The 22,365-nt window shown below is 33.6% G+C and overlaps 1 protein-coding gene across 1 annotated transcript; it reads right to left on the reverse strand.

Annotated features, from left to right (window-relative positions):
* Positions 1-3,239: 3,239 nt before the first annotated feature.
* Positions 3,240-14,093, reverse strand: LOC110103146 (selenoprotein F). Its single transcript, XM_028695651.1, has 4 exons — positions 13,796-14,093; positions 11,476-11,534; positions 8,790-8,971; positions 3,240-3,662 (listed from the first exon to the last, which is right to left on the reverse strand). The coding sequence occupies exons 1-4, from the start codon at positions 13,956-13,958 to the stop codon at positions 3,587-3,589; spliced, it is 480 nt and encodes a 159-aa protein (XP_028551484.1). The 5' UTR covers positions 13,959-14,093; the 3' UTR covers positions 3,240-3,586.
* Positions 14,094-22,365: the final 8,272 nt, after the last annotated feature.

Consider the following 22,365-nt stretch of genomic DNA (forward strand, 5'->3'; position numbering starts at 1 on the left):
AAAATTGGATAAATTACATCTTATGGTTGGAGCTTGGTGGTTGATCTTGCTATTTTCTTGGTTGGAAAAGTTAGTTATCAAGTGCTTTCTTAATTATTCTCAACATAACCTCTCTTTAAAATATCTCTATCATATTCCCTTACATCATATCCATCTCATAATACTAGCCACCTACAACCCATGCCATCAAAACCTACCCCAAACCAATTTAGAAGCTCTCAATCAAGACAAGGCTCCCTTTCACTTAGTCATGTTCTCCACCATCCCACAAGCCTTTAAACATTCTAAAACTACATAACGAATCAACATATCCTAACATAATCCTCATAATCATTTATAACCATTTAATGTTATTAAATCCATTCACAAAAGAGAAATCAAATTAGCTCAAATTGATCTCATATTGGCTCTTGTAACACCACAACCCTTCAAAGACCTTACCTTTTCACCATAAACTCTAAATCATGTCTACGCATCCTAAAATAAATGTATATAGCCATTTTCAACCACAAAATCAATCATAAAACCTCCCACCACCATCAACATTTTATAGAAGCAAAACCAGGATTTTAGTAGCAAATTAGTTGCATGTATTTTATTTGTGGGGTACTGTCTTCTTCCTAAAGTGAGCCAAACATTCCATCCATTAAAATCATGATTAAAATACATTTCACCATCCTCCATCATTTTAGTATTTGATATTAAAGAGGATTTATTTGCACATATATGAAGAGGAGTTTGATGATTATTTTCTTGATGGGGGACTTTGGTGAGTTTTTTAAACTTACATTCTATGTAGTTTTCATTTTCCTAAAAAATTCATATCTTGACTCCTTCAATAAAATGTTAAAATTCTATTTTCCAATCACCCCTAAAAACATTAAATTGGTGGCCACCTGAATTGATTATTGATTTGGTTACTTCACTTAACCCTTTTTGGATTGGCAATAAGATTATAATTTTTTTAATTGATAAAGAGATAATGGTTATTTTAGCTTAAGTGATTTCATTTCATTTTCATATTATTATTTGTATGTTCCCGTTCTATATTAATCAGTGCATTTTACTTTGCATTTTCAAATTTGTCTTGTCATATTAATATAATTATACAAGGTAGAATTCTTGAAGTGAAAGAAGGTTGATGCAGAATAAAGCTTCAATATCTTATATTTTATTAAGTATGATTTTATTGTTGTGTAATGTTCTAATATGTTACAAAGAAGAATTATTAGTGTAAATATATTTTTTAATATAATGAAGGAATGTAAAATATCAATGGTTATGTGCGAAAAATTTTAGTCAAAATCAAAACATTGCTATCTCACCTTGTCTCATCATCAGGAAGACAACTAAAACTTTTTTTTTTGTGAGAGCCCTTCAAGTTATTTATGTATAATAAATGTGATAATTTATTTTACAATGGAGCTTCGTTCACTAAACCAAGATATGACTGGATTTCAAAGAGTTACAAGCTTTGGAAAAAGCTTCCAAGCATGAATTTATATAGCCCCATTTCCCTTACTTTTTCCCATCCTCAACTAACGTCTTTTCATCATTTTCACCATTTAAACCTCATTAAACCCATTCGTAAAAGAACTAAAACAAATTAGGTCAAACTAGCTCAAATTAATCTAATCTTGTTTCTCGCGTCACCAAACCCCTCTAAAGACCATATATTTTCACCATAAACTCTAGATCACACCTCCATATCATTAAACATTCATGATCATTTTCAATCATCAATCAAATCATAAAGCCTACCACTACTATCAAGTCATCTTACCCTTTATATATCTCAACTAGCTCTGATTAAAGGAGTGATAATTATAGGTAGTAGAATCATAAATATTTAAGGTTCTTAGATTTGCATATTAAATAATAATATGTTGCAGTAGGAAAAACATTTGTCTCTTTGTCTACTTTTATCTTGCATTTTATTTTGTTATTCCTACCTTTAATTTTATTTCATTCTTGATTTAAGATTGAATACATTGCATACATCATATAAGTGAAGTCTTAGAGTTTAGAAGGGCCCAATCCCCCCAACCCCCTTCATTAGTCATGTGTTTAGGGTTTCTACATATTATCCAATCATTTTTACATTTTCATGTGCCTCATTAATGGTTTAATCATCTTAAAATTTTGTTAAGCCTCAATCAATAAATAATTACTATGTTTAGATCACAATCGACATATTATAATCTTAAATATAACATCCATGCATAATATTAGTTAAAAATAAATATAGGAAATGAGTAATTAAATAAAATGTTATTATGTTTAGATCACAATCGACATATAATTGATTTATTGTCAAAATAAAAATTGACGTAATTTCAATCGATCCACGCTAAAAGCAGATACCGTAAATAATGATACACGCACTTTTATTAGAAAAATAAAAATTGTAAATTTTATCTCTCTCTCATCAGGGACAAAAAACTATAATTTTAAATGCTATTTGATCAAATAGACATTCACGCAAGTAATTTAATTTCGAGTGTAAGATCTCCTTTCATTACTTAGAACTACAAATCAGAAGTTTTATTAAATTCATCACATAATGATAAATTTCATTAAAATCATCATCTAAATGAAAGTATTTAAATGCTGACATTGCTTTTAAGCACCATAATCTTTCTCAAAATTCCAATCACAATGATCTCATTTTCAGTAACAAAATCAATAAATAAATAATAAAACTATCATTTCTTATATTCTGATTTTAAAAGTAACAAAATGAGGCCTAAGAGGACATGTTGATTACGGCAAAACAAAGTTGTTATTTCCTTAAGACAACGAGGTTTTGCACTACCATTCAGGCCTCGTTTGTTTCAGCATTTTTTTGGTCATTTGGATCGAATGATTTTATAGAAATACTTTTTAGGGAACTTCATTTTTCTACTATTTTGAGAAGCTTTTTTCTTCTCCGTTAAAAAAACTCCATTATCTTAACCAATATTTCTAAAACTCTCTTTTACCAGAGAGGAAGAACCAAACGAAGCCTCAATCATGTAAGCTTAGGAGTAACATTTCAGTCAAAATAAGATTTCATTTGGAACAGCTTTCTTCCTGCAGTGTAAAGCTGTATTTAGTATAGAAATTTCTTTAAAATAGAAAAAAAAAATAGTGATCTAAAGTTGTATCAAAGCATGAGGCATATTCAGCATGAAGTGAGCCTCTTAAAATAAAGGAAATAAGTTGGTACCCAAATGAGAGCAATTTTGTTGAGGAAGTGATGCCTAAAAATTTCACACATCCAACCTTTCAATAGAAAATATTGCACATAATAAATGTATTTGATCAATTTTGAAAGCCCTACAAAACATTCTGTTTACATGTCAACCAGGACAAAGTTTTTAGCCCCATTCACACGTGGATTCATCTTATTTCAGGTTCAATACAAAGGCTTCATTTGGGACAGTTTTTTTCCTGCTTCTTGAAGCAGCCTTTTAGTATAAAAATTAAATTTTTTTGTACTAAAAAGCTGCTTCAAGAAGCAATAAAAAAGTCGTCCCAAACAAAGCCAAAGTCTTTCCATACCTCGTGTTTTGCAAAAATAAAAATTGAAGTCAACGAAGAAATTTTAGATTTCCTTCGAAGTAGCTTTCACCTTCTCTTTCAGGAATTGTCGTATGTGCTCACGCTTCCAATTATCAATTCTGGTGAACATAACAGAAAACATTTTTGTTGTCAGTATGTTCCAAAGACTCTTTCTAAGAGGACAGAGAACCAATCAAAGAAAATGCAGATTCAAAACTTTCAGCTTTATTGAGTTCGTTAAACTCCAAAGGAACGTTTAACAACTTGCAATCAAACACACAAGCATGAATACTGGATACAAGCCTTTTTTTACATTAGGAAGGTAGAATTGATTTTATCAATTGTTGTGGATGGCAGAAATTTCACAAAAAATAATTTTTTCCCTCTCTCAATGGTATCGGAGCTCAAAAAACAAAGGAATCCTAAGCTTTTTTTCTTATGTGGGTTTTCCTTAGAAAAGTACCCCTCAAACTTGAGGGAAAATTCTATAAGATGGTGGTGAGGCCTGCAATGTTTTATGGTGTCGAATGTTGACCATTAAAAGAGAAGCATAATTACTAAGTTAAGTGTGGTAGAGATGAGGATGCTCAGGTGGATGAGTGGCTTTACCCTTAGAGATAGGATACGAAATGAGCATATACGTGAAAAGGTTGGAGTAGCTCTAGTAGAAGATAAGATTAGAGTGAGTTGCCTTAAATGGTTTGGTCACATAAAACGGCGGCCTTTCAATGACCCGGTTAGGAAAGTAGAGGTATTAAATTTGATTTATATTAAGAAAGATAGAGGCAGACCTAAAAAGAATTGGATAGAAAATATTAGAAATGATCTTTCTTTATTAGATTTAAACGAGAATTTGGCTTTTAATAGAACACAATGGAGAAAAAGGAATAATGTAGCCGACCCCACGTAGTGGGATAAAGGTTTGATGTTGTTGTTGTTGTTGTTGTATGAGAAGTATTGACAACTCAAACTAATTAAAACATAGTGAGTAGCAAAACCTTTAATCTTCATTCAAATTAAATAATAGAAATTACATCATTTGGTCCCAAATTATGAAAATCTTTCTCAAAAGAAAGAAAGTTGGGCCGTAGTATTGGCCCCATACCAAAGCGAAGATAATCTCAATTTTGTCATATGGGATGTAGAAGACTTCTCAGTTATGTTCTCACTATAAAATTCAATGATAACCAAAGTCAGTGTAACATCCATTTTCCTAATCATAGCCATAGATATCTTGGGACGCAGTGAAGCAAACATATTCCAAAGTGCTTGATGCTGCCTTAGTTTATGAGAAAACTAAAATTCGCACCAGCAAGGTACAGATTCGATTACCAAATATTATAAATGAAAATTTTGTAGCCTGAGTTTGATTATTATTACTGTATCAAAATAAGATGCTACAAACTTTTATAGTAGTAGGGAATTTATGAATCCTTAGCTGAATTGAATATTGAATATAACCAAATATTCATTTAAATACTTGGAAAAGAGTCCCTTTCTAACCTAAATGAAGTCTTTCCTATCATTAGATGTGAAGAAAGGATACCATTAGTGAAGATGTTGCTCTACTTGTTCCTACACCAAATTCAAGCAGAATTGAGCCATATAAACCTAAACTAGGCCACTAAGTTTCGATAATCAAGAATGTGCATTTTGCATATACTGTAAGAAGGCGGGATATACAAAGAGATATCTACTGGAAATCCCAAAAGAACCCTCCATACAACAACAAAAAATATCCATGTCAAAACCAACCCAAACATCATCCCACAAACTCTGCATCCCTGAGGAAAAAAAATTGCTACAAATATAAAAAGAATAAAGCACGAAAAAAAGAAACTCTGAACCTATTTGACAAACATTTGATAAACTACTAGATACGTGCTCCATGGCTCAATTAGGTAAGCTTTTCACTGCATACCTTGGTTGTGCATCCAGTATTAGTTCAAATAAAATTTAGATAAATAAGGAGCACCTGATCACATATACCAGCCAAACAAACCATAAAATAATAGTGGCCAATGGAAGCTTTATCATTATTGCGATAAAGGGGTCCATAAAACATGCACCTTCCCTTCAATTATCATCTGTTGTCAACATATCCAAATTATTCATGAACCTATAATCTATTCAAGAACTAGCATCAAACCTTAATTGCATTGCAACATTTAATCGTGCTCATTGTATATTTCATGATCAAATCATAAGGAAGACGATTGAGCTACGGAACGAGATGAACTCTATTAATTGAGAAAGAAAGGAAAACACTCATCTCTTTGAAACCACTAGATCCCTACACTTCGAAAACAACGTTCTAAATTTTTTTATCGGAGGGAAGCAACTTTAACTGTTACATTTCTAATAAATTGCCTCCCTACTGGAATTTTATAAAACGAAACACTTCTTAAAAACCTCAACTAAATTTTCCCAAGCATACAAAACTTATTACTTCTACTAAAAACCTTTGAGGGCATTTGTTTATGTCCATCAACACAATAAAAAAAACTAAACTCAATCCAAAAGCTATAAGATGCATCCTCCTATGATATTCTTCGACTCAAAAAGAGTGTAAGTGTAATCAAACTAATTCCCAAAAAAAAGAAACATATTCATCTCCTAGGATGTTATCTTAACAACTCTGATTTTCTTAAACATAATCTAACAACCAATCCAAAAATTTCAAGTAACCCGAGAATTCTCAACATATAAAGTAAAATCCTTAAACAATAAATCCAACAATATCCTATCAAATAAAACTAAACATTACTATAAGTACTTTCAAGAAGAAAGAAAAGTCCAACATTGAATCAAAGTATGCTCAGCCATTTGAATATGTGAAAGAACACTCCCCAAATAGTGAATCTGTGAAAGAAAAATCACCAAGTAGGGAAGGCATTTTTTATGTTCTCTCCAAAATCTCCACCTTAGGGCTTTCTCCACTTCCCTAGCTGCAAACGCCTTTCCTTACCTCCGACGGCAATATTTTGGTAGGGCCCTCAAACACTTTCTTCAACATCTCCTCTAGGATGGAAATTTTTAAATCGATCGTATCATGGATGACTGAAATATCATTTTTTTAATATAAAACTTGAGTTTGGATATCTGAAATTTAAGATTTCAATTACCCGATCTCCACTTCTAATACTTTTACCTTTTTCCCGCATAAGTCCCTGGATCTTTGTAAAGCTCAAAAATCCGAATTTCCACCACAAAAACATAAAAAATCACAGCCTGAAATAGAAAAAACTTCTGCAGGAATTCTCCAAAAACAGACCAAAAATAGTCCGGAAACCGCTCTGATACCAATTTGATAAGAAGTGCTTGCAGAAATTTAGGAAAAACCTTAGCTGAAATCTAATTTTAGCAATTTCAGAAAACCAATGAAAAGAAAACCAAGAATAAAACACACAATAACATTTTTTATTGAAAGTTTTATGAAAGAAAAGACAAGATTCAGGTAGATCTTCAATTGGAGAGGAAAATCTGGCTCTCTCAAATCTCTAGTCGTCGGCTAGAGCTCAAACACCCTAAGAACAATCTAATTTCAACAAACAACATGTACCCCTAACCCTATGAAAAACCCCCTACTTAAAGCATACAATAAATGGCAAATACTCAAACAACCCTCCCCTAATTTCCTCCCAAATATGCCCTATTTCCTTAATTATTTTCCTCTCAAATCAGCCCCCAAATTTGCCCACTTCAATTAGGAAACATTTCCTAATTAATTCCCTCCAAATCAACCCCAAAATCTGCCCTATTCAATTAGGAAACATTTCCTAATTAATCCCCTCCAAATCAGCCCCAAAATCTGCCCTATTCAATTAGAAAATATCTCTTAATTAATCCCCTCCAAATCAACCCCCAAGAGCCGGTACAGGAAAGGACCAATGGGACCGGTCCAAAAGGGATATGATCTAACATTATTCTATAGAAAGGTAGTCACATGTAATCACATGTAGAGATGGCCACTATAACTCTTCTCTCCCTTTGAATTTGAATTAAGTCATTTGTAAACCCTTATAAAGTGTGTCATTCTCCGAAATGAATCGAGCATTTGTATAGCTTGGCACATATTTTCAAAGTGGCATGTGCTATTTGTACAATATATAAGCAATAGCGCATAACGATAAAACCATGAAGCACATGCTTGTTATGGTTCAAATTTTAAAATAAATATTTATTTTTATTTTTATTAATTTATCATATATTTTATTGATTAATGGTGCCCTACCTAACAATGCTTTAAATACTACATCGGCACACCAGCATGGGATCCAAGCTCGAGAAGGCAATCCAAGTGAGGCTTCAACGATATCAAGAACATGATCTAAGCTCCGCTTCGATGATTTCGGTAAGGCAATCCAGGCATGGTGATCTAGGGGGCTTCAACAATCTTGAGAACACAATTCAGCTAGGCTATTAGGTAGATTCAAGCCTCTAGTGGCTCCTAAGCTGCGATCTCCCCTACACTAATGCATGAAGAATCAATGTCAACATTCCCAAAGAAAGCATTCCCTTGCGATTCCAACAAAAATTTCTGACTATGGAGGTATCCGTAAGAGAGTCCATACTTGGTTATGAACATAAGTCCCTCAACAGCATTGAAGGGAATCCTCAACATCTACAACAGATTCTTCTACCCGCAATTCATCAACTAAATTGACAATTGTTATTTTGGTTATTTAAAATTGCTATTATTTTGAGTGATTGAGCTATCAATTTCTCAAATTTAAGCATTACTTTAATTGTTTTCATTATCATGATGGTTTATCTTTCAATTTAATAGCATTTCATGCTAATACATATTTTTATCTATAATTGTTTAATATTGTGTCTTATGTTTAAAATAGTGGGTGTCGAACCGTGTGCTACGTGCTATGAATCCAAGGGAAACTTTGAACCATGGTGCGCTATTATCTACTAACAAGTTTGTATCAAAAGATGGATGTATCAAATTTATGTGTGAGACACAATTTTGTGATAGCTCAATTGAAAATGTATTGAGACACCTACCAAGTCGCCACCTAGGAAGGAACTTTCCCGTCAATAAATTGCATGGCAAATTTATAAAGACTAAACAAATTGATGAGGGACGAAATTAAGCTAATCAAACAATATTCATTCATTCTCGTAATCATTCACTTTCACATTGGAGGGAGAATTTAACGGAAACAATGGAATGCACTTAGAAATAAAACTTAAGATGATGCATATAACACAAGGAACGGCATAACCAAACATACCTTATTGTTTCCACCTGATTTCCATCTTCATCAAGCATTACGAGTTTTGGAGGTGAAGCATACACATACTGAACCTTGACAGAAGAGAATTGATCTTTCTCTTCCTCAATGAATGCAACAACTTCGGGGTAGAAAACCAGCTTTCTCATGCAAACCTCCAATATAGCACCAGAAAATGAAACCTGAAATAAAAGCAAAGCCACCTCAACTTTGTCAAGAAGGGATGTTTAAGCAATTCGTCTCCCAAAAAAATAGAACTAATAATCTTAGAAATATGTGCCTTGTCACTTTAAATATGGTACTTGAGATGGGGCACCTCCACAAACTAAAGATAAATCGATAAAAAGGTTTAGATTCAACACAGCTACGAATGCTACTGTAATCTTTAGAATGTAGAGTGCAGAGCAATATAGTATCTAAGACCATTCATCTAATAGCCATGTTGCAACCATATAAATAGGTCTCTTTGGTTTAATTTGGTGCTTTTATTTGGAAGAATTATCAAAACATAATATAATATCATTTACTTCAACCAAAAGTTTCTGTATATTGCAGAAGAAAGAATTTAAAGTTCCACAAATATATATATATATATATATATATATAGAGAGAGAGAGAGAGAGAGAGAGAAGGATCAAAATCGTATTCTCTCTCTCTCTCTCTCTCTCTCTCTCTCTCTCTCTCTCTCTATATATATATATATAAAAGCTACTATGAAATTAATTATAACTTCTATTTGCATTTCTATTGATTATTTCATACATAGAATGAATTCTATCATAGCACATACTATTATAACATACATGTTAGTGTAAAGTCACCCAAAATCATTTTCGTTCCTTCTACCTATATATGTTATAAACTTACAATAGTTCATGAATGTCTTCGTCAGCTCAATTTTTCTAACTATCTTCTAACTAAGGTATGAAATTGTGCAATCATATATTTACGCTTTTCTTTTCTCATGAGGAGAGTGCAAGATATTTTGATGTGTAAACCTCATAATTAAACCATTAAATTAATGAAAAAAATGAAATGATAAGTAACAAACCAACAATAAAGTAAAATGTTAAAATAAGGTCATAAAAATCAAAATTATGTCATTCAAAGTAATTCAAGGTTAAATAAATTATCTCTCTCACTCCCAGTTTAGCATAAACAAGTAATTAAAAGTTATAATTTATGAATTCAAAAGCCACCTCAAATCTCTTCACTTTGAGAGTCTCCATCAAAATCATAATTATAGTTAGATGCATTAACTCCTTCCTCATACTAAAAATAAGAAAATGAGTTTCCAACATCATGAGTAGAGGAATTACAAGAGGGTTAGTAGTGCAATAGCAAAGACGACGACGCAGTGCAACAATGCACTAGGATCAGGTGCGGGACATAAGGGACTCGTGGCTACGAGTTTGAGGTTGTGTGATTCTTCTCAAATTTGATTTGATTTAGGTATAAAAAGATTTTAAATTTAAAAATAAATTTTACAAATAAATATTTTAAAATTATCTAAACTCTAATTTTTTAGGCGTATGCCACTTTAAAATTACATTAGAATTGCATTGAGGCATACCTTTAGGCATGCCTCACCTCCACTAAGGCGTAAGCCTCATATGGCAAACTTGATGCATATGTCTCATTGCCTTTTTTATTAAATTGTGTTAAAATGACCCTTGAGACATACCTCTAATTGCATAATTTTAAGTCATGATGATAACTAACTCAATAGCGATCATTATATCACCAAATTTATTAAAACCTCATAATGCTATCTTTTAGCTCTTTATCTATTACCATATCAATCTAAATTTTATTGTAAATATTTTCAACAAGATCGATATTAACCTGTAACTTACCTCAAATTGCACATAACATTTCTAATCTTAGCTCTACACTTACCAAACCCTTGTTCCCTTTTCACTACATCATAATAATCTTTTGTCTATTTTCACCACAATCAAGTTCAATAGTATGTTATTTATGCACGAATTCTAGCAAAAATTTGCTAAGTTCTTTTCACAATCAAGTTTAGTCATAAAGCATCATTTATGGGAAATCCTGGCACTAAAAAAATCAAATTTGAATTTATTTCATAAATATTAACATAAATTATATTATCAGTTGCCAACCTAACGTCAGGCCCAATTTGTCTCAACTATGAGTAGGATCAATATTACTAACTTGTATGAAAGACAATTGCTAGTTTCAAAAGTAAAAGTGAGGAAAAAACAAAAATTTAAAAATATTCACAATAAATTTGTGAAAATACTTACTCCCTTCATTCTTTTGGTTTAAACTCACTAGAACAATATGCTATTGTTGAAATATGAAAGAGTTCAAATCATAAATCTCTAACCGTGAATAATATGAGTTTCCAAAACAAAATGTATTCAATGGTAAAAATTTATATTACTGCCTGCATCTAACATCATAAGTCACCCAACTTTGTAGGAAGAAATGTTTATTTGCATAACTTAGACGCCTTGAAATTATTATAACTCAGAAAAAGATGATTTATATTTTCTTAAAATTATGAAATTTCAAAGGAAAAAAAATTCTATAAGCTTTAACGAATTTCATTAATGTATACAATGGAAAACTAAACAATCATGTTGGGTGACCAACAAAACAAGTGGGAAACGGCTAGCTTCCCAAAACTTCATGGATAGATATAAAGGATTTTTACCTTACTCAAGGAATCATTAGTATCATCTGTGCAGCACCTACGGCAATCAGCTACTAATTCTGCAATGGTAAATGACAATTGTGAACTTAATCATATTCATGTGGCTCACTACAAAAACTGTCATTTATAAAATGAATCTAATATCCTGCATATGCTCATAAAGTACACAAGATGTAATTGAGAGATTATGATCAAGACAAGCCAAGGTAAATGGCATGAACCAATATCCCACCTTTTTTTTTTATTCGAGACAGATGAAATTCTTCCATTGTAAGTCTAGAACTAAAATAAAGAATATGGGTAATTTGGATTCAACAAAAACAATAATGTTCAAAAATAGAACAACAAAAGCAAGGCGCCCCCACATACTGCCTTAGTAACAATATCATGTTTTCTATCTAGCCAAAAGTTTCAATAAAAGCATATAGAGCAGGGGTTCACAACCAGCACTAAAGTAAGGATCAGTGCAACAAAATTCTTATAGGTATCACTAAGATCAACCACAACGAAAATCAAAAGAACTGTTCCAACAGGATCAACCATAATAATAGTGCCTCAAGCCCTAATACATTAAAGCAAATCTGTAATCCATAAAACAAACGGTGCTTAACAAGTTCAAGCCCCGAGCTTAAGTTTGACAGATGTCAGTGAAGCTTACTCAATGGAAAAGGACTGGAATAAAATTAATATATGAAATAGCTAGGAAGAAATTCTATTACTAGCGCTTGAAGAGGCCATTAGAATTGCATTCACACTTTAAGTTTCTATAGCCAAATTAACATCCCAGCAAGCTACAGACACCCAAAAGACTAAAAAAATTGACAGGAAGAATGATGAAAGAAAGACTAGCAAGGTGGCAAGCAACGTGATCTTGGGATTGTTGTTTTCTGTAATGATATTTGGAGGTCTAATAAGGTGAGTAGACCATAGATGCAAAGAAAGCAAAAATTACAGAGCAATTACAATTAAAGATGGTTTATTGGGGTAATTCTCATGGCATGGTAATTGTATCAATTGCTTCGGGTGGAGTCAAGGAAGGGTGGGTTCGGCCTTTGATAGTGAGGCCACTGGACTTGATTTGCATTACCCTAATTAAGATGCTAATGAACTTTGGTAATTATAAGTTAGGTTGATGACTTTCAGCAATGTAATAATTTTTATATGAACTTGGAGAGATTACAATGTTACTTGATGGATTCTACTTCTTATTGCACAGTTTCATCAACTAATCTATAGCAAGAAAACCATGTAGCCCTATCATCTCAAGCCCTTGAAATGTAGATTTTGGAGGAAGCAAGGAAAATGGGGTGATCATCAATGGGGCAAGCCTTTTGAAAGCTCTTTGATACCTTCTTTGGGTTGGTAACAATGAGATGATGATTTTCCTTCTTTTCTTGTTCCTTCTCTTTCAATATGGTCATTTGTTGTTTCATCAAAAATCATTTCTGGTTATTTCAGTTCAGGGTTTGTGGTTCTTAGGCATGGTTAGGATTCCCAATTTTTCCTGTTTTTTTTTTTATTTATTTCCAGCTACCCTAATTTGCAATTGGAACTTTTTGAATTTAATTACATGTGCTGCATTGGCACTCTGATTAACAAGATTTTAAGATTAAATTATACTATTCTTAAAAAATATAATTAGATAATTCAAGAGAATTAGCATTAGTTCGGGCTTTCGAATAGCCGTTGCTTATGAGTTTAATTGGAGTATCAGTTCTAAGCCTTTATGTGATTTCTTCCGGATAATAATAGAACTTTTTATATAAATAATAGTCTACGTATGATTTCGAATGAAATACAGCGTATTTTTCTTCCAATTAGCATTTTATTAAAAAAGGAGTCAAGAAAATGATTAGTAACGTTGATGAAACCATTGCTATCATAACTGAATGTTTACAAGGTATGTGCAGTTGTTGCGTATGCATTTTAACTAGTCGAGATCAAGAATAGCAACTTCCAATATCACAACCAACCAAAAAACCCCAAAGTTCACCAACAAATACAGCATCCTCACGTGGATACTCTAAATAGCAGAGGTTCCCATGGTTTAAAATTATATTATTTGACAATCGCCATTAGCTTTACCCCCTAACTTAATCAGCACCCGCAGCAAAAAACTTGCAAGATATAAGTTACCGACTTAGAACTTCATTCCTTCACTTTCGCACAGTTAGCGACGGAGAATAAAACAATCAAGCCAAAAGAACCGAAAATTGGGTCATAGAGAAGCTAAAATAAATCCATATAAATTAGCATAATAGCATAGTGAAATCACAATGTTGTAAACCCTTGAACAGATTATGATAGATAGAAAGCAAACCTCCGTCCTTGACGTACTCTGCCAAAGTATTGCAATCGGAGCAGAGGGCGCGGCGGGTAAACCCTAGATTCTCGCACTCCTTTGGACTGAGCTGATCGCCGAGTGCAACGAATGGCAAGTAAACGAGAAGAAGGAGAGACGCGATGGATGGCCATAGGTACATCTCCCTCACGATCAATCGAAAAATGGACTGGTGAAACCTATATTTCCAAGCAAAAAGAAAGCCTCTGTGCTTATTTGTTTGATTTATTCCAATGGGGAGAACTGGAACTGGCCAATAGGGCTTCGATTAGCCCGACCGGGGTTTGTCATGTTTGGTTTTTTTATTACTTTTATAAAGAGAGTTTAAAAAATATTGATTCAGAAAATGGAGTTTTGTAACGAAGAAGTATATATAAAAAGTTTTCTCAAAATAACAGAAAAAGAAAAGAGTTATTGAGAACGTGATTTAGCAAACCAAACAGTAAAGAATAAATAAATTTGTCATTTTAAAACGGAATAACCACAAAAAACTTCAAATCAAATAAAGCCACAGTCGGTTTATTGGACTGCCATTGTGGAGATAGGCTGCTAATGAAACAGCTTTGAATAAGTTATTAGTGATTCGGCTTAATGAAAGTTTATCTGTGAAGTTTGAATATTTTTTTAATTATTTATGCTTAAAGAAATAAATTTGAATAATTAGGAACCATTTATATTCATTAATAATATCGTTTTAAGTCCGTAACAAGCTTGATAAAAAGCTCATTAAAAACTTAATTATTATTAGATATAGAGTTCATGAAAAAGCTCTTTAAAAACTCAATTAAGATCAATTAAGTCTTGTTGCATCCGGGAATATTTGTTGCGGTAGAGAAATATAAAATTTAATATCTTAGTTTTGCATAAAGATCCAGCAAACAATCAGATAAGAGAGAGGGTGCAACATTTATAAGAAACAATAGAGACTTTTTCATCAAAAATCCTGAAAATGGGAAAAACTACAGAGCCTGGTTAGCCCAGTTTGAATGAATCAACTAGTATTTGCAGTTGATCACAAATGAGACCCTTCCTTGAGGGATAGCCTTGGCTTGATGTAACAAATATACATCATATAAAGTGCATTATATGGTGGAAATTGAAAGAATCAGAATTGATATGTTCCTTTGGTAGGCAGGACCAGTTGGCGACGGAGGTCGGAAAGACAATATTCTGGTGACAGTGATTGGAAGGACCGTAGTCGGCGGGCAACGGAGGTCGGAAGGAACATTGTTAGGCAACAGAGGGCGGAAGGACCATAGTCAGGATCATAGTTGGTGGGCGACGAAGGTCGTAAAGATTGTTATTTGGTGATAGAGGTCAGAAGGATCGAAGTCGGCAGGTGATGAAGTTCGAAAAGACCATAGTCGGATGATGGTGGTCGTAGTGACCGTATTCGATAGGCAATGGAGGTCGTAAGGCTATTGTCTAGCGTTGGAGGTTAGAAGGATCATAGTCGGCGGGTAATAGAAAGACCATAATTTAGTGATAGTGGTCAGAACGACCATAGTCGACATGCAACAAAGGTCGGAAAGACCATAGCCCAATGAGGGTGGTCGGAAGGATCGTAGTCGACGAGTGATAGAGGTCTTAAAGATTGTTATCTAGCAACGGAGGTCGAAAGGACCGTTGTCGAAGAGCGATAAAGGTCGAAAAGACCATATTCAGGTGACAGTGGATGGAAGGACCATAATCAGCTTAGCACTTCTCCTTTGCTTTCCCCTCCGGCGAGTTTATAATAATTGTAACCACCATGCACTGGCTTCACCTTTTAAGTGACACGACACATATTTAACTTGCTTCTCAGGACTAATTTCCATGTATTTGAAAAAGATTTCAACAACTCATTCCCAATCTAAGTAAACCTCTATACGAAGCCGCCCATAAAAAAAGGGTATATCAGATGAGTCATTGAATTTCCCTGTGGGTTGGAGACCCACATCATCCCATAGATTCAATGGGGATGCTGCTTAGAGATCTGGATATCAAAAGAAGAAGAAGATAAGGAAGGAATCATGGACGTTGAAGTTGTCGACATAATAAGACACAATGGTATGGAGTTGATGATGATGAAGGGCATCTTTCACCACCCAAACAAACATACTAATGTCACTATAAGGTTAGGTCTATAGCTAAGAGTGGTAGATAATAATCAAAAGAAAGAAGAGAAGAGCCTAAAGAAAATCGCTTCATCACCGACACTGTCACACTGGCAGATATGTGAAGACATATTAGGTGAAAAATAAAGGCAAAAGTTAGGAAAATATCTGAGTTGAATGAAAAAATTACTTAGGCGAAGACCCACATGACAGCAATGAGGTAGGTGATATAGAGAACTGTTGTTGTAAGTCTTATAGCCACTCCACCTATCATCCTCCAAAAATCTAGATATCTCATGTTTCAGGAGTGTAAGGTACCCCAGAAGATGAAAATGAGGTCAATACCTTAATTTTCTAGCCTACTATATAAAATATAATAAATACATCTGAGCCTATGATTGTTGCACAACTAGAGGGCATAATCAACGAGAATATCAATGCTATTATAGCCATTGATCAGTTAAAGAAGTTAATAAGTAAGGGTTTCCTATACCCGACAGAATATGACTAGGTTATATATTTGAAGGGCTACTCTATTCCAAAATTTTACACCTTCAACGACAATAGAAACCCCAAGGAGCACCTGGCGCAATTTAAAACCACCTGTTGCAATACAAGGGGTAACGACGTCTTACTCTTCCTACAATTCATCAGTAGTTTGACTTCGAGTACTTTCTAATAGTATGCTTAATTACCAAATGATTGTGTGAAGAATTTTAAAGAATTAGAATCCATATTCATAAATAGGTTATCCAGCGCAACTGAGAATATAACTATTTCTGACCTCGCCTTAGAGAAATAGAAGAATGGCGAGTCAGTAACAAAATATACAACCCACTAGCATAATTTGAGCATGAAATATGAGCAATAACTACAAGAGGATCATGTTGTCCACTTGTAATAAAAAACAACAATGATAAGATGTAACAATTCTTATGCATGATTACCATCACCATATTTAAGGATCTGATCGGTAGAGTGGAAAAATTCAAAATGCTGAATTTATCAAAATTAGAAGGCCACTAAGTCAAAAAAGGCCAAAGCCAAAATGCCAGAAGAAATAAATCCCACTTCACATTCTCTTTTCGGGCCGATGAGAGAAAATAAGTGGTGTATGATGTTGATAAAAGTAAATAGGTAGTTTATAAAAAAGATAAAGACAAGCAGCTGATGCACTATGAAAATAAGATAAAATAGGCCTACAATCCTAATCCCCAACCAAAACTGGTGTTGGGGGGAAATGACAAGCCTCATACTTATTTTGGTGGAGGAGAATGCCCAAGAAAAATAATGGAAACTTATGATCAAATGTTTCTAGCTTGTTGCAGCCCATGACCCCTAGCTTGAAATTTTGATGATGAAAAATAATGTCGATTGAATTTTATCATTATTCATTGAATATTTTGAATGTTGCTCTTATCTGTGAGTGCTAACATTTCAGGGAGATCATATATTGCTCAAGATAACCGTAGACTCGAGGCTGGGTAGAATAGGATGTGAAGTCTGTAACTTCATATTTTTCTTTTCTTGAGTTCAGCCACAAAAAGTGTATGCAAACTAAGCAACCATGCACATACATAGGGGGGGAGGGTTTAAGGAAATTTTTTTTATTCTCAGTAAATCGTACTGTACGATTTTAAATCATATTGTATGAACTATCAAGGCTCAACGACTATTCTTTATGAACTAATCATACTGTATGATCATCATTGTACTGTACAATGTGTTTTCAATTTGAAACCCTAGCCGCCAGATTAATTTAAGTAAGTTTTTAAATCTTGAATTTTGAAGTGATCGTACTATATGATCCAATCGTACATTACGAATATTTGAATACTTAGTTAAATTAACTCCCATAATTAGTAAATTAAATCAAGGCTTAATTACTGATTGGGGATTGTACTGTACAACATGGTTTGTACTGTACAATGAACCGATGATATTTTTAATCATCCCAAACATCATACCGAACGATCCCTTGATTTTTGAACTAATCATACTAGACGATGTATACATCATACCGAACGACATGAAGCTTTTAGCAGATCGTACTGTATGAATTGGATCATACCAGATGATGAATAGAGACAAACTTTTGTCATCCCAGCATTCATCTTGTATGAACAAAAGAAATATATCATATCGTACTGGACCATATTTATATCATACTATATGTTACAGTTTGAAAATATTACATGTTGTACTCATTCGTATCTGGACGGAATCTATTTTGAACTAATCATATTGTATAAAAAAATAATTAAATTAAAAAACATAGGGTTTCTTGGAGCTTAATATATATGTGATATTTTGTCTTTTAAAAAATAAGAGAGAGAAATGTGACAAGAAGGGGAACTCTTGAGAGGGAGCTACTTGATGATATTTTTGGGTTTGTGAGAAAAAGGAGAAAGTGAGTTTGTGAGGGAGAACGAGTATGAGGGGATCACATGATTGCTCAAAGGTTGTTGTACGCTTGCTCTTGTGGTCCGAGAAAATCTTATCGAAGCTCTCTAAGGGGGAGAGCCTTCAAGGTCCGCACCCTCAAAGGTACTTTTCCTTCTATATGAGGGATAAAAATGAGAAGGTTTGTTGTCGTCACCGAGAAGGTGACATAGCGATTGGTACTCCGCTACACCGGGGAAGGTGAAAGTGTAAAACCCTTAAAAAGCTGATTTTTTTAGTGTTGTTAGTCCCAGATGAACTGGCCTTAGTACGGGACGAACTGAATAAATTGTGAAGAAATCTGTATGTTTCGTTTGTACGAACCTGGAACAGTTGGGACGAACCGTCGGGACGAACTGAACCCGAGAGCATCGTCCAAGGACGAAACAAATTGGAATTAATTTCGTATGTACGATCTATGTCCAGAGGAGATCGTCCCGGAACGATCTGGGCATCGTCCTGGACGATCCTGCTTGATAAGTATCGGATTTGAGATATTTTTGATTCATTTGAAGAGAGAGAAAGAGAAGACAGGAGAGAGAAAGAGAAGGGAAAGCTTGATTTTGGAGGCCACACGACACTTTTCGTCCGACGACGCAGTTGGAAGATTTGTTTGTCTCGAAGTAAGGAATCCGAATCCTATTTCTAATTTCGAAGATTTCAAGTTTTGATAATTTTGTGCTCAGTTTTGTGTTTTCGTTACCGAAAAATGTGTATAATTTTGTATTGACGAAAGTTTTACCACACAACTTCTGATATGTTTATGATATGATAATTTTACACAATTTGAGTATTTTGTGTAAAGTTTATACCGGTTATTTTGAGTTCTATGCAATTTTTATCGAATAGAAAATTATCAGGATGTTAGAAATTGTTGCTTCAGTACAAGTAAAGCTTTGAAACATTGTTTTATTTGATTTCTAGTAATTCGGCAATTTTCGGCAATTGTGCATTTTTGCAACGACGTCTATCTACTATACGATATTTTATGGGGTTTTTCTACATTGAGCTAAATTGTATTTATTGATTGCAATACCTTATTGATATGCATACGAATGTGAATATGATTGAATTATTATTATTGTTACTGAAAAAAAGTGAAGACTGGTTGAACCGTTGGTTGGAGATTTACTTGACCTGTATAGGATGGTGGGCCGACGGGCTTTCCTTTAAAAAGGGTTTGGCGATATCCTCTATTAATCATTGATATAACGATTGGGAGTCATAAAGAGATTATTATGTCGACGGGCGGCCGACGGGCACAGAGTGACGACTCTTATTGAACTAACAGATATGTTTATGGATTTCTACAACAGCACTATGGATTTCTACAACAGCACTATAGATTATCGACTTGAAAAACACCTTAATAGCCAGTGATTGTACTTGTTCAGTAAGGCTATTGTATTGAATTGCATGTGTACAGTATTGTCCTTATGATCTCATTATGGATTTTATTGACATTGACTTGTATGGATTTCCTGATATGAATTAATCTATTGATTACTAATTGATTTATTGATTACCCTACGCATGATTGATATTGACAAATTTTATCGACGGATTTATTGTTAGCGAATGGATTTATTGATATTGACGGATTTATTGTATTGAATTGATTTATTACTGAATGGATTTACTAGCGGATTTACGAGTTTACTGTTACTGTACGATTTCATTGATATTGCATGTTATTCATGTCACTAGATACCGACACCGATATGGATATGTATATTGTATTGATTCATGGATACTGATACCGATATGGATATGGATATTGTATTGATTCATGGATACAGATACCGATATTATTGATTCATCGATATTATGGATTCATTGATTCATGGATACTATTGATACTATAGATACTGATACCGATACTACTGATCCACTGATACATTGATTCATTGTATTGATTCTTATAGCACGTGATTATTGATGTATTGATTTGATTGATTTATATGATTTTATTGATTTGATTTCTACTGTTTACTGATTCTATCATTGATGTTTTTGGGATTCTATTGTTTATGTATTGATTCTGTTTCTGTACTGATTTTTCGTATCTGCATAGATTCACTGATCATGTGCAACTGACTGTTATGGACTTGATTGACTGATTGACATGCATATTATTTCAGTACCGTGCTTTGATTTCAGTTGTAGGCTTTGGTGACCTGCTGGGCTTTTTGAAGCTCATTATATGTGGTTAACAATTTCAGATCTAAGTAAGGGAGCAAGAAGTGAGGTTAATCAAGACTGTTGACGAATCCTTTCACTATGGATGCCTGGGGCGTCACAGAAAGATAGGTTGTATAAAGGCTTTTCCTCCTTACTGTGGGGGCAGAAGAAGAATTACTTTTGAGTAGTGAAATTCCCAGAGTGGAGGACTCTAGAGAGTGGACGTAGCTCAAGTGATCAAACCACTATAAATCTTCTGGTGTGCTTCTTCTATTTATTGCACTTTACTTACTTTTTGCATCCTACAATTAATATAACTACTTTGCGAAAATTCTATTATAGATCTTTTTTCTGTGATTTAAAATTTCATAACTTATGTTGTAATCATGTTTTAATCACTATCTTCCACTTCAAGTTAAGTTTTTTTTTTAAGATAAAAAAATTTAGAACTCCAATTTAGGATTGATTCTTTATATCAAAAATTTCCAATTCATCCCCTCTCTTGGCGCATCTCGTACTTTCATTTATATCCCTAAAAAAAACATGAACAAAGAATATCCATTCAAGAAGGAAAGTATCGCCAAGCTATTTAGATAGGAACTCAAAGCGGGTCTAGAACTAAGAGATCTAAAGAGTCTAGTAACCTTGGCGACCCAAATTATTATGCATATCACCAAGTGAGTAGCCATCTTATCAAAGATTCTTTCATCTTCAAGGACTAGTTGAAAAGAAAATATATGATAGAATAATTTACATTATCATACAATATTTGTATTCATCCTAGAAGAAAATTAATTTGGGTAGTTATGTTCTCTTCCATACCCCCAACTAAAGAAAAAGCTAAGGAACAAGCTTAGGATGAGATATGGGATACTGAGGTCTCCACCTAGAAGACATTGATGAATATTCACTTCATGTGCAAACATGCCAAGTCATCTTAGTGACATCAAATATGTCGATAAAAGGAGAATATGTAGAGGATGCAACTCCTGAAATTTTTTGATGTTGTCATAACTACAATTTAGTGAAAGATCTATACTACCTAAATGAGGAAGAATCAGATCTTAATATATCATCACAAATGGATCTTGTGAAGCTGGGCGGAGATTCTGAATCAGCAAATGAATCTTCAAAGGCAACTAAAACTTGTTCTAAAGGAGATGATTCATCAGGAGAACCTGAGTCAGATGAAGTGGCCCAAGTATAGCTGAGAAGTGGAAAGGTGTTACCATCTCCACCTAAGAGGGGGTATCCAATAAAGATAAGGGAAAGTATATAGTTTCGAATAAAGAAATTATCCCCAAAGACCCTAAGAAGAAATATGCTTCAGACAAAGGGATAGTCTACAATATCTTATCTCATCCAAGAAAAATCACAGTGCAACACAGCATATATAATATTCTTCTAATGTTTGAAGATCTTCGAAAAACTTTAATTTAGGATCTAAAAAATTTTGGAAGATATAAAGCATAGTTTATTGAATGTAGTATGACTGAATTTATATGGGCTCAGAATGAAACAATTATAATCATCTTTAAAGATGCTTTGATGCTTGGAATGGAAGATCACAACCACCATATAATTACAAAGAGTGACGACATCATAATCACCCAAATCTAGATTAATTATAGGACTTCAATAAATCTCAATGCTTCAAAGTACTGAGATGATTATGCTAGATATGCAACACCTTGTGCTGATGGTGCATAGTTTTAAAGAAAAGGGATAGAATATTATGGGATCATTCATACTCCCTCTTGTATTTGAAGAACTTTATATAGAGGCCAAATTTCATGTGATTGATGAAGACACTTCATTCAAGGAGCTTCT

The sequence above is a fragment of the Dendrobium catenatum genome, unplaced genomic scaffold (genome assembly GCF_001605985.2).
Source record: "Dendrobium catenatum unplaced genomic scaffold, ASM160598v2 fragScaff_scaffold_665, whole genome shotgun sequence".
NCBI classification, from domain to species: domain Eukaryota; kingdom Viridiplantae; phylum Streptophyta; class Magnoliopsida; order Asparagales; family Orchidaceae; genus Dendrobium; species Dendrobium catenatum.

Bases quoted from the DNA above. Each gene is read 5' to 3' on its own strand.
- LOC110103146 (XM_028695651.1), bottom strand. From the start codon at position 13,958: ATGTACCTATGGCCATCCATCGCGTCTCTCCTTCTTCTCGTTTACTTG. The intron at 11,535-13,795 runs GTTTGCTTTCTA...TTACCATTGCAG, and splicing joins AGAGTACGTCAAGGACGGAG to AATTAGTAGCTGATTGCCGT. The intron at 3,663-8,789 runs GTATGTTTGGTT...TATGTTCACCAG, and splicing joins AATCAGGTGGAAACAATAAG to AATTGATAATTGGAAGCGTG.